The sequence below is a fragment of the Carassius carassius genome, chromosome 14 (assembly GCF_963082965.1).
Source record: "Carassius carassius chromosome 14, fCarCar2.1, whole genome shotgun sequence".
In the NCBI taxonomy this organism is placed as follows: Eukaryota; Metazoa; Chordata; class Actinopteri; order Cypriniformes; family Cyprinidae; genus Carassius; species Carassius carassius.
The window spans coordinates 19,704,188-19,719,315 of record NC_081768.1 but is presented as its reverse complement, the minus strand read 5'-3'; the positions used below and the strand labels follow the sequence as shown (position 1 = coordinate 19,719,315).

General features: G+C 40.1%; 1 protein-coding gene across 1 annotated transcript in view; it reads right to left on the bottom strand.

Annotated features, from left to right (window-relative positions):
- The window catches only part of zswim8 (zinc finger, SWIM-type containing 8), a 50,638-nt gene that overhangs the window by 22,005 nt on the left and 13,505 nt on the right, over positions 1 to 15,128 (bottom strand). The window contains exons 5-19 of the mRNA XM_059566511.1: positions 10,107 to 10,214; positions 8,841 to 8,922; positions 8,618 to 8,738; positions 8,100 to 8,301; positions 7,382 to 7,557; positions 6,080 to 7,238; positions 4,180 to 4,311; positions 3,910 to 4,089; positions 3,442 to 3,625; positions 3,242 to 3,340; positions 2,979 to 3,103; positions 2,193 to 2,481; positions 1,916 to 2,068; positions 1,433 to 1,655; positions 970 to 1,259 (exon numbers count right to left, since the gene is read on the bottom strand). Of these exons, the coding sequence (XP_059422494.1) occupies positions 970 to 1,259; positions 1,433 to 1,655; positions 1,916 to 2,068; positions 2,193 to 2,481; positions 2,979 to 3,103; positions 3,242 to 3,340; positions 3,442 to 3,625; positions 3,910 to 4,089; positions 4,180 to 4,311; positions 6,080 to 7,238; positions 7,382 to 7,557; positions 8,100 to 8,301; positions 8,618 to 8,738; positions 8,841 to 8,922; positions 10,107 to 10,214 (3,523 nt within the window). The remainder of the gene's footprint in view (positions 1 to 969; positions 1,260 to 1,432; positions 1,656 to 1,915; positions 2,069 to 2,192; positions 2,482 to 2,978; positions 3,104 to 3,241; positions 3,341 to 3,441; positions 3,626 to 3,909; positions 4,090 to 4,179; positions 4,312 to 6,079; positions 7,239 to 7,381; positions 7,558 to 8,099; positions 8,302 to 8,617; positions 8,739 to 8,840; positions 8,923 to 10,106; positions 10,215 to 15,128) is intronic.

Genomic DNA, 15,128 nt, shown 5'->3' with positions numbered 1-15,128 from the left:
TAATAAAAAAAAAAATCCGAAAAAAAAAAAACCTTATATAAAGGTTAGAAATTGATTTGCATTTGTGAAGTATTTGATCCCAAAGCAAAACATGACTTTGTACTTGGTGCAGAAACCCTTGTTGGCAAGCACAGAGGTAAGACGTTTTTTGTAGTTGGGCACCAGGTTTGCACAATTTCAGCTCCCTCCACAGATTTTCTATAGGATTGAGGTCTGGAGACTGGCTAGGCCACTCCATGACCTTGATGTGATGCTTCTTGAGCCACCCCTGTGACTGCAGCCGCTTTAGGACCTTGTGGCCACTGCAGGATTTCAGTTGTTGCATAGTGTTACACCAATGGTTTGCTTGGTGACTGTGGTCCCAACTGCCTCAACATCATTAACAAGCTCCGCCCGTGTAGTTCAGGGCTGATACCTCATTTTTCTCATGATCATCCTTACCCCATAAGGCAAGATCTTGCACAGAGCTCCAGACCAAGGCTTATTGTTGGTTGTTTTGTATTTCTTCCATTTCTTCCACTTCTTAAAGTGACAGGACTAATCTGTGTTCCACATGGGCACATAAACAATCTGGGGGAGCCAGAATTCTTGCTTGTTGGTAAGGAATCAAATACTTATTTAATTCAATAAAATGCAAATCAATCTCTAACCTTTATATAATGTTTTTTTTTTGTTGTTGTTGTTCTTTATTCTATTTCTATACATTAAAATAAACCTACCTTCAAAATTACAGGCCATTTCTTTATAAGTGGACAAACTTACAAAATCATCATTAATATTTTATCTATCTATCTATCTATCTATCTAGCTTTAATATACTGAAGGACAGTACTATAGTACTCTTTCATTCTGATTTGATACTCTGAAGCCAGGTTTATGAATTTTAAAGATTACATTTGCATTTCAAGGGGATAGTCATAAATCATATTGAAGTTTGTGATCCCTGCAGATTACGCAATTATCTCTCACCTGTAATCCAGGATACATGTGAGGAATATGTCCTTGACAGCCAGTTTGGAGAGACAAAATTATGCAGGCCGAGGGCATACAGGCCAATTTCAAAGGCACACAGATGCAGGTTGCGGTGGGGCCCCTGATGGCCTCCGCTGGCAGAGGGTTGAGTGAAAATGGAGGTGGAGCTGTTTCCACCAGCTTTAATCAACACAGTCTTGGCCAGCTCAAAGTAAAAATGGGCTGCTGCCTCGGATGGCTGGTTGGGCACATGTGGAGCGTGGCATTCAGGCCGGCGGCCTTTATACCTAAGAGAGAAAGAGGTAATGTCTGATAAACTGTAGACATAGAGGATCAGGAAATCTTCTGAATTAGAGATTGTTTGCTGAGGGCTCAGAAAGAGATACTAATGAACAAGCCCCCCAAAAATGAGCCCAAATCCTCAAAAGATGAGGGTTAAAAAGGCATAGGTTTGTCTTACCTGCTGGTGTCAGTACTCTTGGCTCTGGCTCCTCCTCCAGCTCTGCGTGAGCCGCTAGATGACGATGAGCCAAGTGAATCAGAGGAAGAGCTGCTAATGCTGTCACTGTCCTGGCCTCTCCCCCAGGAAGCAGCTGTCCAACCACCTCGCAGTGGACGTCGACTGAGGGTAGGAGAGCTGTCTGAGGTGGTCTCTGGAGCACTGCTGTCAATGCTTGCCATGCCTGAGAAAACACGTCAGAAAAAACATGATCATCTCAGACTCTCAAATTTCTTTATGCACAGATAAAAATAATAAAGTAAATAAATTAGTCATATAGATGAAATATTATAATATTATATTTGGAAGCATGATAAAATTATTTTAAAAAGCTAGCGCATAAGTTAATTTCTATGAATTTGTGCAGTAATTTTTGACCTCGTGACTAATTTAAAGAACACAGGTGTTGCTTCAAATGTTCTCTTCTGCCTCACTGTCTCTCACCGGTGTGTTTCTTTTTCTGCCGTACAGGTGATCCCCAGCAGCGTGTGCCGTACGCCCCACGGCCCCCCAGTGCCAGACGACTGGGCACAGTGCCCTCGGACTTGAAGGGCGCAGCTTCACTCTGCTGCTCACAGGAGGTCGACTGTGCACCCTCTGCCAAAACAAGAAGTATGAGAGCGATCAAATTAAACTGGGTCACTACAAACTCCACGAGGACCCAAGACAATAACATTTCAGCAGTGAATTTCCCTCTGATACTTTGGTGGATGTTGTTCACCTTGATCTCTGTTGTCAGCAATGCCCTCTCCTGTCACCGTGCTCTGAACTCCACCACCCACCAAACTGCCCTGCTGTCCCGCTGCTCCCCCTCCAGTCACGCCCTGCACAGCAGCTGATGTTGCTGAAGTGGTGTGCTTTGACACTCCTCCCGTGGCTCCGCTAGCACCATGGGTGGCATGTTTAGATGGGCTCTTTTGGCTGCTGGTGGCTGGTTTGCTTGAGTAAAATGAGCTCAGAGTTTGAGGCTTGTGGGTCTGGCTCTCACGATTCAGGAGCTTGTCCAGAATCTACACAAGGATAACATCAAACATTAATAGTTTAAAGCATGCACTGCATTTTAAAAATGAGACCATTGCTAAGACTCCCAGCATGAGTTTGGATGGTCTCAAAGGGATAGATAACATGAAGAAATCATGTACATAAAAGTCAGTAAGAAAATGTATTCAGTCTTTTTATCTAATCTTCGGCAACCAATCAGCATATTAGAAAGATTTCTGACACTGAAGACTGGAGTGAGTAACAGAAGATGAAAATACACCTTTGCCATCACAGGAATAGATATAATTTTAAAATATATTCAAATATAAAAATGTCATTTTAAGTTGTAATCATATTTCAGAGTTTTGCTGATTTATAAGCCTTGGTAAGCTTGAGACATCGTATCATCCTCAACCTTTTGAATGGTAGTTTACACAAGTAAATTCCTTAAACTATGCCATCACTTAACTTCAGAAGACTGTAACTGTAGCTTATATATATTAAATGAATAAATTCAAACACATGCCTTTTTAAGCTTGCTTTGGTCATCTTTATAAGTGATCATCAGAGCTAGAGCCAGGTCTCCTTTCTCTCTCCGTGTTCCTTCACATAGCAGAGGATGCTCTGCCTCACTGACTGTTGTCTTCATACCTTAAAAATCAGACAGAAAAAGACGAGAAAATGAGGGACAATTGAAACACAGAAAGAAAGAGAATATCCTAAACAAAACACATCAGTGCTGGTTGGTTGTGTTTTTTTTTGTTTTTTTTTACATTAACTGAATATTACCAAGAGCTGCTACAGCTGCCTCAAATCCCAGTTCCTCATCACCAGGCATTTCATTGTTACGATTCCGGCTAGGAGGTCGAGAGCCCGTCGGAGAGACCACTGCAACAAGCAAGTAAAAAGACAAAAATAAAAAAAAATGAGCATGGGGATTTTTAAACAGCTTCTTCAAAATGATGGGAACAGGTAGATGTAGGACTTACCAGGGGTGCACAGTACGTCAAATATGAAGCTTGCCAGCATGAGGGGCAAAACCGGTCGATAGTCACAGAAGTTTCCATCACGGAGCTGCTCTGCTCGGTCCCTTATGGAAGTCATTTCAACAAGACCCAGAGGAATCTTCTTCAGCAGGGCCACCACCTCTGACTCCTGATATGCCAGCTTCACCTAACACAAGAGCACAGTAGCTCAGAATAACTGCACTGAAAATGCAACACTGGCCACATTTAAAACAAGGAATCAAATCATTACAATGCATTTTTAGTTTTTCATCAGTTTCAAAGTGTACATCTGGCTAAACTCTCTCCAATTTGTGTCCCATTTGCTAATGTAAATGATTTCATATTACAGACTTACTATATCAGTCAAACTAGTCACATCCCCAACAAGAAACTAAATTGTCATACTAGCAGATCACCAGGTTTATAGGATGAATGTAATTTCTGCTTTACCTCCAGAGCTTTAGTAGAAGCTGGTGGTCTCTGTAGCTCCAGAGAGAACATGCCAGTGTTGAATGCCAGGTTATGGAGCTCAAGTCTCTCACTCAACACAGTCAGCAGAAAGGCTACTTTAGACAAGGCGTTAGTGGCCACCTGCGTCTGTTTAGTGGTTGACACTTTACTCTTTTTACCCTTAACAAGACAGGAAGAGATCAAAGGTGAGCACCAGAATGATGTCAAGTAAAACCTGTGGGAAAACACTGGAAAAGTCTGTTTTGGTACCTTTGTCTGCGGCTGCTCCACCTTCAGGTCAGGCGGGTTAGCCAGCAGATCTCGAGCAAGTTCAACAGCCAATCGGCATGCTTCATTACTATAGCCATGAGCATAGAGAGCCTCCGCACAGGCAAACAGTATCTGCAACACACCATTATACCAATGAAAATCATTTAACATTCAGTGCAATTAAATCTGAATAAAAGAAGAAAAAGTTTAATTAAATTAGCTTTTTGCAACACCAGTCATTATTTTATGTATTTTTACAACTGTGTACATATGCAGCATTTAAGTCATAAAAATCTAAATGATAAAACAACCATCCTCAAATTGAGTCACTACATCTCATAAGACATGTGCAGGTATTCAGTAATGCATATCACGCTAATGAATATGCATGATATTGTTATCGTGGGCACTTCTAAATATCGTGAATAACTATATATTACAAATTATTCCGAATTTGGAATGCATTTTAAGAAGAATTTTCAATCAACTGGTCAAATGCACAACACCGCTGTATGCTGCTTGAAAGACGTGTGTGTGCTCTGATGTAAACATGCACATGAGAAGCCCCCGTGAGAGACGTGTTGAATGAAAGCGCATTCACTCTCTGACGGCAGATGGCGCTAAACTGCAGAAAATGCAGCCCTTACCCTGAAAACCCCATAAATAAAGCAGCTGCACTACTTTCTAAAACATAATTAAATCATTTTAAATAGCCATTCAGATTGGTGTATTCACTATGGTGTTCATCACAGTGCCAAGTGTTTAAATATTTAGACTAAATAGGCTATTTATTTTCAAACTTTCTTTTTCATTTTAATCTGGACTACAACATGCCCTAGATATTGTTTGAAAGTGTTTTGATTCTTTATTTGTTCATTCACACTTTACATTAGGGCTTCATTAGTTCAAACTGCCAATGAAAAATTCTTCTGAACATTCAATAATCTTAGGTACTCCAATATTTAATAACACGTTGTTAAAATCGAAAGTTGCAGCTGTGTTATTTAATGAGCTAACATGAACTAAGACTTGTATTTTTTAACAAAGATTAATAACTTCTGTAGCAAATGTAGCTATTGCTCATTGTGAATGTTAATGCATTAATACAATCTGCTTTGTTTTGAACTGTCTTACAACAGACACGGAAGAGAAGACAATGCTGAATAAAGTCGTAGTTTTTGCTATTTTTGGACCAAAATGTATTTTAGATGCTTCAAAATATTCTAACTGACCCTCTGATGTCACATGGACTACTTTGATGATGTTTTTTTTTACCTTTTCTGGACATGGACAGTAGACCGTGCACACAGCTTCAATGGAGGGACTGAGAGCTCTCGGACTAAATCTAAAATATCTTAAACTGTGTTCCAAAGATAAACTGAGGTCTTACTGGTTTGGAACAACATGAGGGTAAGTTATTAATGACATAATTTTGCAAATTGGGCGAACTAACCCTTTAAGGTTAACTAATGAGGTCTTATTGTAAAGTGATACCGATTGGTCTTTATAGTTCTTTTGCACTTAAATCGGTGTAAAACTTTTAACTTTATATATTTTTCTGTATTGCTTTTTGTATTTAAATGTTCAGTTATTTTTGTCATGAGAAATAAAAAAAAGTTATTTAACATGTTATACTGTATTATGACCACTTGTTTAAAACAAAATTTCAATACCATGATAATACCGTATACTGTGATAAAAGCATTAGCAATTAATCGCAACAGGAAAATTTGATACCGGCATATCCCTACATCTCATCCTTTAATAGAAACATTATACAAACAATTTGCTGAATTAACGCAAACAATAGACCACCTGTGTCACCAAATGGAGCACAATTTTTTTTTTTTTCAAATAAATAATTTTAATTCAGCACAATGTGTTAAAAAAAAACACTCACCTCCATCCTGCCCTCCTGCTCCAGAGGTTTAATCCCAGCAAAGATGTCAGGCTCTTCCTCATGGTTGCCATCTGCAACCCCTCTATCAGCTCCCTCTTCTGATGCAGCACTAAGGTAATAAGCTTGATAGTCATCTTCACCCACAGCATCTGCTCCTGCTGCCTCAGCTGCTTGAGGTCCTGAAGTCCCGCTCCCATCTCCCTCTCTGCGTCCCCGCTGATCCTTGCTGGGGATCGATGCAGAGGGCCGAGTATCATCTACGGGGTCTTCGTCTCCTCCGTTCTCATCCAGATCTGCCTCCACTTCCACCTCTTTCTCCATAGCTGCCACTACTGGAGCTGCAATGGAGCAGGCATGGGCATCAGCAGCAGAGGGCAGCACACGTTTTGTCTCAAAAGCACGCTCTTTTGAAGCAGAACCACTGTATTTGAGCGGCTCTCGGAGAAGAGGGCTGGGTGATGGCAGCATCTCTGGCGGAGGAGGAAGGAAATCAAAGGTGTTAGAGGCCTCCGCTCCAAGTGCCAGGCTAGAGCCATCATCCAGACTCAGCTCTGCCATATCAGGTTCTAGAGAGCTATCCTCACTGCTAGTTCGCCGTTTAGCGCTGGGGTGCTTCCCGCTGACGCCACTCGAACTTCCACACGAACCCTTGTTGCTCTGTGCAAGCTTGGCCTTACTACCAGCTGATGGAGAGGAGCTACTAGCTTTATAATTGCCTTTACCTCCCTCCTGAAGCGGGAGAGAGACCCTTCCACCTACACAAATCATTCCTTTCCTCTTGCACACAATGGTCTCCTTAGGCCGGACAGCCACCTCCTGTTGGGAAAGATGGGAGCTGCTCCGTGACTTGTGTTCAGAGGAAGTACCTTCAGACGTTCCACAGCGAGCTCCTTCTCCTGGTTCCCCACTGCTCCCAGCTTTAGCACCCCTCTGCTGCTGCACCATCCTGGCCCAACAAAATGAGGCATTTTTCTTATCTGCATTGCAATAGGTGATGCCAGGTAAAGGGTAGGCCACTTCCCAGTTGAAGTAGCAGCACTCCACAGCTGGTTTAAAGCCCTGGAAGAGTTTGTCAAGAGACTTGCGGTGCTGACCCCGTTTCACAATCTCGATTACCTTCAGATGCCACTGCTTTAGCTGGGCAGCAACTTCCAAACGCCTGAAGAGTCACAAAGAGACAAGCGAAAGAACATTACCTTTCCCAAGTGTTTAGAAACACAGCCAAAACTCTATTTAAGTATTATAGATCAAATATGAATCACAAGTTCTTTAGAGCCTAACCAGCTCTACCAACTTGCTCACCTCTGGGGACTCATGGTGGGGTCTAGTACTGCCAGTCTCCATAAGACAACCATTTCATCACACATGCTGGCACACGCATGTGCTGCAACCTCTGTCTGGCCATTACTGCGACCTGTGTGCCCACTAGCACTGCTGTGAGAGGCGGAAGTCCTCACACTATACCACCAGCCAATGATCTGGAGGAAATACAGAGAGAACAGTAGACTTACAGAACAGAAGTCAGATTATCCAAACAAATATTAATCAGATACAGTCAAAAATAAAACTGAGTCTAATAAAAAAATTATTAAAAAAAACAAACACATGGATCGATACTGAACATTATTTAAAAATTAGCAAAAAGATAAAAGTTTACATGCCATAGTAAATATACTAGAATATATTTCATAAAAGGATATTATATAATTTCCCCAAAATAAACCTATATTCTCCTCCTATAAATTTACAGATCGAAAGGGAAAATAACTGTGTCCACACCTTTTCAGCGCTAATTTCCCAATGTGTTTTTAACCCCAAATGAGGGTTTGCACTGGCGCAAGCTGATAGTAAATCTGACTCTTAAGGTGTTCACAAATGTTTGGCTGTAGATATTCCTATGAATTTGCTATTGTTTAAATGCAGGCACAAATGTGGAGGGGTTTTGCATCAGGATGATGCAATTTTTAACACATGAATCTGTCACCCCGGTGTGAGAAGTGTGGCCAAGTCAGGATTGTACCTGTTCATGGGTGAGACACTGTTCAGTGAGGATTTCTAACAGAGGCGCAGCGTTGGTGTCTCTCCTCTTAAACATCTCTCTGACGATTGACAGAAGGTTCCAGATGCCCTCTGGCTCTCTACCTCGCAGGGGCCTCAGCAAACAAGCCCATTCAGCAGCTGCCGGAGGCTCAGTGGATGACAGGTACATGGAGTTCACATCACTGAGAACAACAAGTGACAAAAACAACAGTTAGTTTGTGTCTGTTGCTCGTCCATCTGTTTGTTGTTCATCATCATTCACACAAATGCAAAAAAAACAAAAAAACAACTTATGCTGTTTCCTCTTTAAAGAAAAAGAAAAGTAACCAAATGTATTAAGCCATTACAAATTTGAGTTTGTTTTTCATTTTCAAGTGAAAATTTGTTTTATAGGTTTAACAAAGCAAAATCTGTGAAAAAGCACCCAACGGGGAATGTATGCTTGATTGGGAAACTTTTTCATAACAATATAGGTAGAACCAGACCGGATGTTTTTACCTAAACACAACAGGTGACGGGCCACAGAACTTGTGCAAGGTCTTCTTTATGTTGTCACTGAGGGTGGACTCATCTAGATACCAGGTGCTCTGGTCAGACGCCGAAGGGCCAGCAGTAGGATCTATTGTACCAATTGTTAGAAAATAAAAATTAGGATTTACAAGGTTCACAGAGAATGAGATATTAAGAATTGATTAATTGTGGTTTGTAGGTCATTCCATACCCGGGGCTCCACACACGGTGTTAATAGCAGTAGACTGGGAGGACAGAAGCTCGTCTAAAAGACGCTGAGCTGTCGGCAATATCTGCAGATACAAAACAGCGAATCACAAAGAATCACACCAGAAATTAATTTATCATTAGAGACAAATCATAAAGAAGAAAGAAAAATGTGGTACTGAAGAAAAGGAATTGAGATTCTATCAATAGACTATTAAACATTTACATATCACATATCTAATAGAAAAACATTAAAAAAAATGTTTTTAAATATTTTTTATAATCACCATCATCATTATTATTATTATAATCATTAAATATTTTTATTTAATAATATTTTAGTAATTTATTAAATAACACCTTGTGTAACTTGTGGGCTGGTAAGCAATTACAATTTTTAATCTAATTAATCACAAATTCAACATAAAACACTCTTTTACACCATGAGGGTAAGTAAATGACTAAATTTAAATTTTGGGGTGGGTAAACTATACCTTTAATCATTTTTATTATTATTACTTCTGTGGAAATATGAAATTAATTATACATGAAATGATACTCTAAATAATATTATTATTTATAATATTATTATAAAATAATAATATTCCAGTACTGCCAGTAGGTGGTGGTAATTGCTTAATGATTTAGTCATCGAGTCATTTATTCATTCATTTGATTCATTCAAATGGTTGATTCATTCAGTAGTGAAGTAAGATTAAGAAATTAAATGTAGCGTTGCTGCTCGGAGGTGAACAGCTATGCTTTGTCCTTATATTTACATTGGCAAAATTGAGCAAAATACACAACACTGTCTAAAATAATACAATATTAACTTTGTATTTATTGAACTGTTGTATAAGATCAGTATCACATTTGCAATTAGCCTATTGCTTGTGTGATATTAGATACTAGTAGATGTAAATATGAGAAAACTTAAAACTGAAGTTTGTTGCCCTGCATCATATTTGTCATCAATCAACAACACGTTAAAGTTATCGCATTTAATGCATGAGTAATTAAAAATAAAGTAAATATTTTATCTGCCTCAGTGTTTACGGAACCACACCAAAGCCATGACCAAAGAGACCATGACACAAACCAAACTGTGAGAAATTTGAGCCGTCACACCCTAATAAGGACAATGAGGCTACTGTGTGCACTTCATCACAGTTATTTAGAGCTGTGCAAAGAAACTTAGGAGCCCAGAAAAGCCATGAGCATGAGGCCATCTCTACAATTTATAAAAACTAATAAATAATGCATATCTCACCTGCTGTGGGAGTTCACTGATGAGGTATTGTGCAAACTTCTGGAGTTGATCCCGCTGTAATCTGGACAGGGACTCTGACACCGGTGCTCGAAGACACACAGCAGAAGCCTACAAACAAACACATGCCAAGAGTCACTAATATTTGAGGTTGACATTGGCTGACATGTATTACTGAAATCAAGTGCTTTAACTCCCACTCACTAGAGCGAACTAAACCAGGAGCAGGCTGCTCATTAGCAAACACTCTGTGCATTTCTAATGTGTCTGGAGGCTTTGATGCCTTCAGGTGGCTGTCCCAGTGTGCCATCACCTGGTACTCTCCTCCAGAATGAGCAGAAAACCCCTCATTGGCAAATGGCCCATACATAATATATGAGCTCCAGATAGACATGCTTTGAGCCGATCAGATCTAATTCTCTCTTTAGCTCACAGTGATGTTATTAAAGAGAATGCAGAGCATCCCGTGGGGGCAGCATTGTGAGCTACTGGAGTGAAATGTGTTGCCATGTCTGGAAGAAGGAGGATGGGAGGGGGGGGGGGGGTCAGGGTGGATGAAGGATGGAACTGAAGAACTACACTGAGGAGGATAAAGAGGACGGAAACGTTTAGGATTCCTGGACAACACCCCAGTATGGCTGAGTAAAAAGCTGGTAAAATTACTTTTTTTGTGACACTGTGCTCTGCTCACTGATAATATCTTTGTGCAGTTATACGTTATTATTTTTAAAAGTTATTTCTGTTAAAAAAAAAAAGTTATAATTGTAATTGCGATTAGAAAATCAGTTACTTGTGCAGCCCTAAGTAAGTATAGTGTGTCAGTTTTCCAAATTACCTTCTAGAAGAGCTTCTTGGCACTCTGTAAGGCTAATGTTGCTAAAGCTACCATTGTTAATCTGTTTTCACTGATGCTGCCTTCACGTGCTATCAGTATGATCATGAATAGGGAAGTGGGAGTTATTATTGCATATGAAAGCAATGTGAAGTCAACCGCTGGTATTAGTACAGCAAAAAACATGGGGCCTATATATATTGGGTTGGGCAAGTTAACGCGTTATATGGGGGCGGCAGTGGCTCAGTGGTTCATGTAGGCTGTCTACAAACCGGAAGGTTGGTGGTTCAATCCCCAGCTCCACCTGACCGAGTGTCAAGGTGTCCCTGAGCAAGACACCTAACCCCAGCTGCTCCCGACAAGCTGGATGGCGCCTTGAATGGCTGACACCGCAGTCGGTGTGTGAATGAGTGTGTGAATGGGTGAATGTGAGGCAAATTGTAAAGCGCTTTGGATGGCCATGTGGTCTGTTGAAAGCGCTATATAAATGCAGTCCATTTACCATTTAATGCATTAATTGAATAATGGTGGGGTGGTGGGTGCTTGAGCTGCCCCTTTTACCCTTGGTAGCCAAAGTACCCTTTTGTCAAGGCATTTTTTATTTTTTGTAATTAAACACCCTTTTGTGATGGCCGTCCTATTCCAACTATTAGTAAAATTAATGAATAATAATTTAGCCATAAATAAAACGATCCACATGATGACCTTTCACCTGATGATCTCATACCGGACAATCCCTCATGTTAGTAATATAGCACACTACACATGCGCAGCTGCCGGTAAGTAGAGTTCTCAGCAGAGCGGTGTGCTTACATTAATTTTTATTATACAAGAACGACATGAAGGGCATATAAAGCTGTTGTTTATATTGATGTGTGTCATCTGTGGAACTAACGTTAGCTGCAGCAAGGGACCATAATATATAGATTTTTTTTTTTTTTTTCGATATCATTATCAGTTTAAAAAGACTAATACGTTTCTGTACTAAATTATGTGTCAATCAGTACTGCATTGCTCATATAGTTTAGGTTATTTATTACCTCGAGATAACTTGAAAAACACACAAACCACCACATTTTCACAATCGTGGTTTTACTGTTTTCACATTTCATCAGTAAAAATGTTTCTGCTTTTTATTCAGCTCAGCTATAGCAATAGCCGGACGCTTTTGTCCATATTAGGGATTTCCCCTAAGTTTTTACTTCTATGAGATTGTTTTGGACTTTCTGCAAGAGAGCGCCCTCTGACTTAAGAGTATGAATGAAACGTGCACTGCATGAGAGAATTCAGTGCTCCATGATGTTCACATCTCCTTATTTTGAGTTTAGCTTATTTCACTTTGGAACATTCATTCACGGATTTGTGCTCATTTGTCTTTACACACAGACGAAACTTACTAGAAAAGTGTGATATAATATACTTCTGTAAATAAATAAAATCTAAATTCATGTCTCATGCACTTGAATTGCTCTCTGAATGTAACGTACATTATTCCCTTGGAACTGGAATCCTGGTGGAATTTCATTTGGAATCATGGAGCAGAATTTCATGTGAAGTCCACTTCACAGGGCACTTAAAGTGGAATAAGACTATATGCTTGAATGCTGCCTGAACAAGAAACCTCCTTACTGAAGTGAAAATGTTGACTGGTGTCACTATTTCGGGAATGCGCCGGTGGATCTCCACCAAATTCGGGTGATCCCTTCAGCTCGAGGAGCCCTCTCGAAACGCCACTCTCCACGCGTCGGTATCCCCCTGTGATTGCTAGATCGGTCGGTGCCGGACCGCAAATTTAACCACCCGGAACTCCCAAACCCCAGGGGCTATCAATGCGGCGGTGGATTCGTTCAAAAGAGGACCTCTAGACCTACACAACTGCATTCAAGAGGGTTCCTCGAGCTGAAGGGATCCCCCGAATTTGGTGCAGTTTCACAGTGCCGTTATGGAGATTTGCCATTTAAATTTTTCAATGGTTTTCCATAGACTTAAGAATTAAAGTGTAATAATACAAACCTTCACATATTCATCCGGAAGGAGGAGGCGGGAACCGGCGGACAATCAAATGAAACTTTAATAATCACAAAATAAACAAAACAGCACATCAGCCCCTCACGGACGACTGATGCGCACAAAATAAAAACCAAAACACAACTAAAAGCCCAGGCCTGGTCCTCTCTCGTCCTTCACTGTCGTCGCATCAGTTTTATATCCTTCCATCTCCTACGTGGGACTCGAGACCGGCAGTGGGTCGCAGGTGTCACTGATTTCCCAATCATTGCCGGCCTCCCTCCTTGTTCCCACGTCCCTCGGCCCCGCCCCACTTGCCACATAAAGCATTTCATCCAGGTCACCAGAAGGAAACAATTGAAACAAACTAAGTTACAAATTATCATTACTTACCTATAAGGCCCTAAATGGTTTAGCTCCTGCGTACCTAACTAGCCTTCTACCACGCTACAACCCATTACGCACCCTAAGGTCACAAAACGCTGGACTTTTGGTAGTTCCTAGGATAGCAAAGTCCACTAAAGGAGGTAGAGCTTTTTCACATTTGGCTCCCAAACTCTGGAATAGCCTTCCTGATAATGTTCGGGGTTCAGACACACTCTCTCTGTTTAAATCTAGATTAAAAACGCATCTCTTTCGCCAAGCATTCGAATAATGTATCTCTTAAATTGTGAGTGTAGTTGCATCTGCATTTTTATTCTTTAGCTTGGGTTAAACTAATTTTACTTTGTTGGATCAGCAGCTATGCTAATGATGTCTCTATTTTGTTTCTCTGTTTTGCCACGGGATTTACATCCCGTGGTAACTAGGATTTACACAAGCTCCAGTCTGGATCCAGAACACCTGAGAAGAGATGATGCTGACCCTCAGAGGACCCCAGATGATCCTAACCTTGAATCAACAAACACAACTAACAATTATTGCTACATGTGTGACTGCATCATATAATTACTATTAATTAATAATATTGATAGTTCATCATCTAGCTGACTACGTCTTGTATTATTATTATTATTTTTATTTTTCTAAAATCCTGTCAAACGTGCACAAACTACTAGCTACTACTAAATATTGTAGAAACATAATTTTCTGTAAAGTTGCTTTGTAACGATTTGTATTGTAGAAAGCGCTATACAAATAAACTTGAATTGAATTGAAAACTTGAACTAAGTAATGACACAATTTCAAGCATTTTATCTGCGTTATATGTTCTGTAAAAAAAAAAAGTTTCATATCGGCCGATAATATAAAACAGCAAACTGATATATCGGTCGGGCTTTACTTATTATTCCTGTTTTTATTATCATAATTCATAAAATGAATAAATTCTATTTTAAATAAGACAAATAAAAAATTTCTACAACAGTAACAGTACTGTTTACAACAGCAAAGCCACCATACCCTATAAACTCAATTATTATTATTAATAATAATATTCAGTTTCTAATTCGAGTAATTAAGAGGTCCAAATAATTATTTTTTAAGCTGCCATAAAATGCAAAAATCACTTTTATAAGGTGTTGGAACACAGTTGTGTGGCTGCAGTGTGTGAAAACAACCAGTCTATAATGGTAAAAATCCACCCGCTTATTGTTTTATATTCCCAATAATTCATAAACAGTTAGCTGCTGGAGGTAAAATGTCAGCGCCAAAGAGCCATTAAAAGTGTCGTGTGTTGGGATGCACCAGCGAACATAGGAGTCTCCATAGACCACTGCAGCCACGGTGGTTTACTTTCATTTTCGAAAGGAAATGTCCCAGAAAAAAACTGAAATGTCCTATACATTTGTGCTAACATTTTACACCAGACTGCCTAACAAACAAGGGTCAGTTCAGCGCTGGAGTTGGAGTGCAAAAATTGCTTCTGAAAGAGAGATCGATGCCAACACTTTGTGCACAAACATCCAGACTACAGACAAAGTAAGCATCAGGCATCATATTTTGTTTTCCAAAAGAGCTTCTTGGCTCACTGTAAGGGTAATGTTGTTAAAGTAACCATTATCTATGCCTGTTTTCACTGATGTTGCTTCACGTACTACCAGAATGGTCGTAAATAGGAATGTGGTAGTTAAGAAAAAATTGCATTTGGAAGAAATGTGAGGTCAGTAACCGTCAACACCAGTTAAACCGTTACACCAGTGGTATGCCCGCGAGTATAAGCTCTTGAAGCTCTGCCAGAGTTGCCA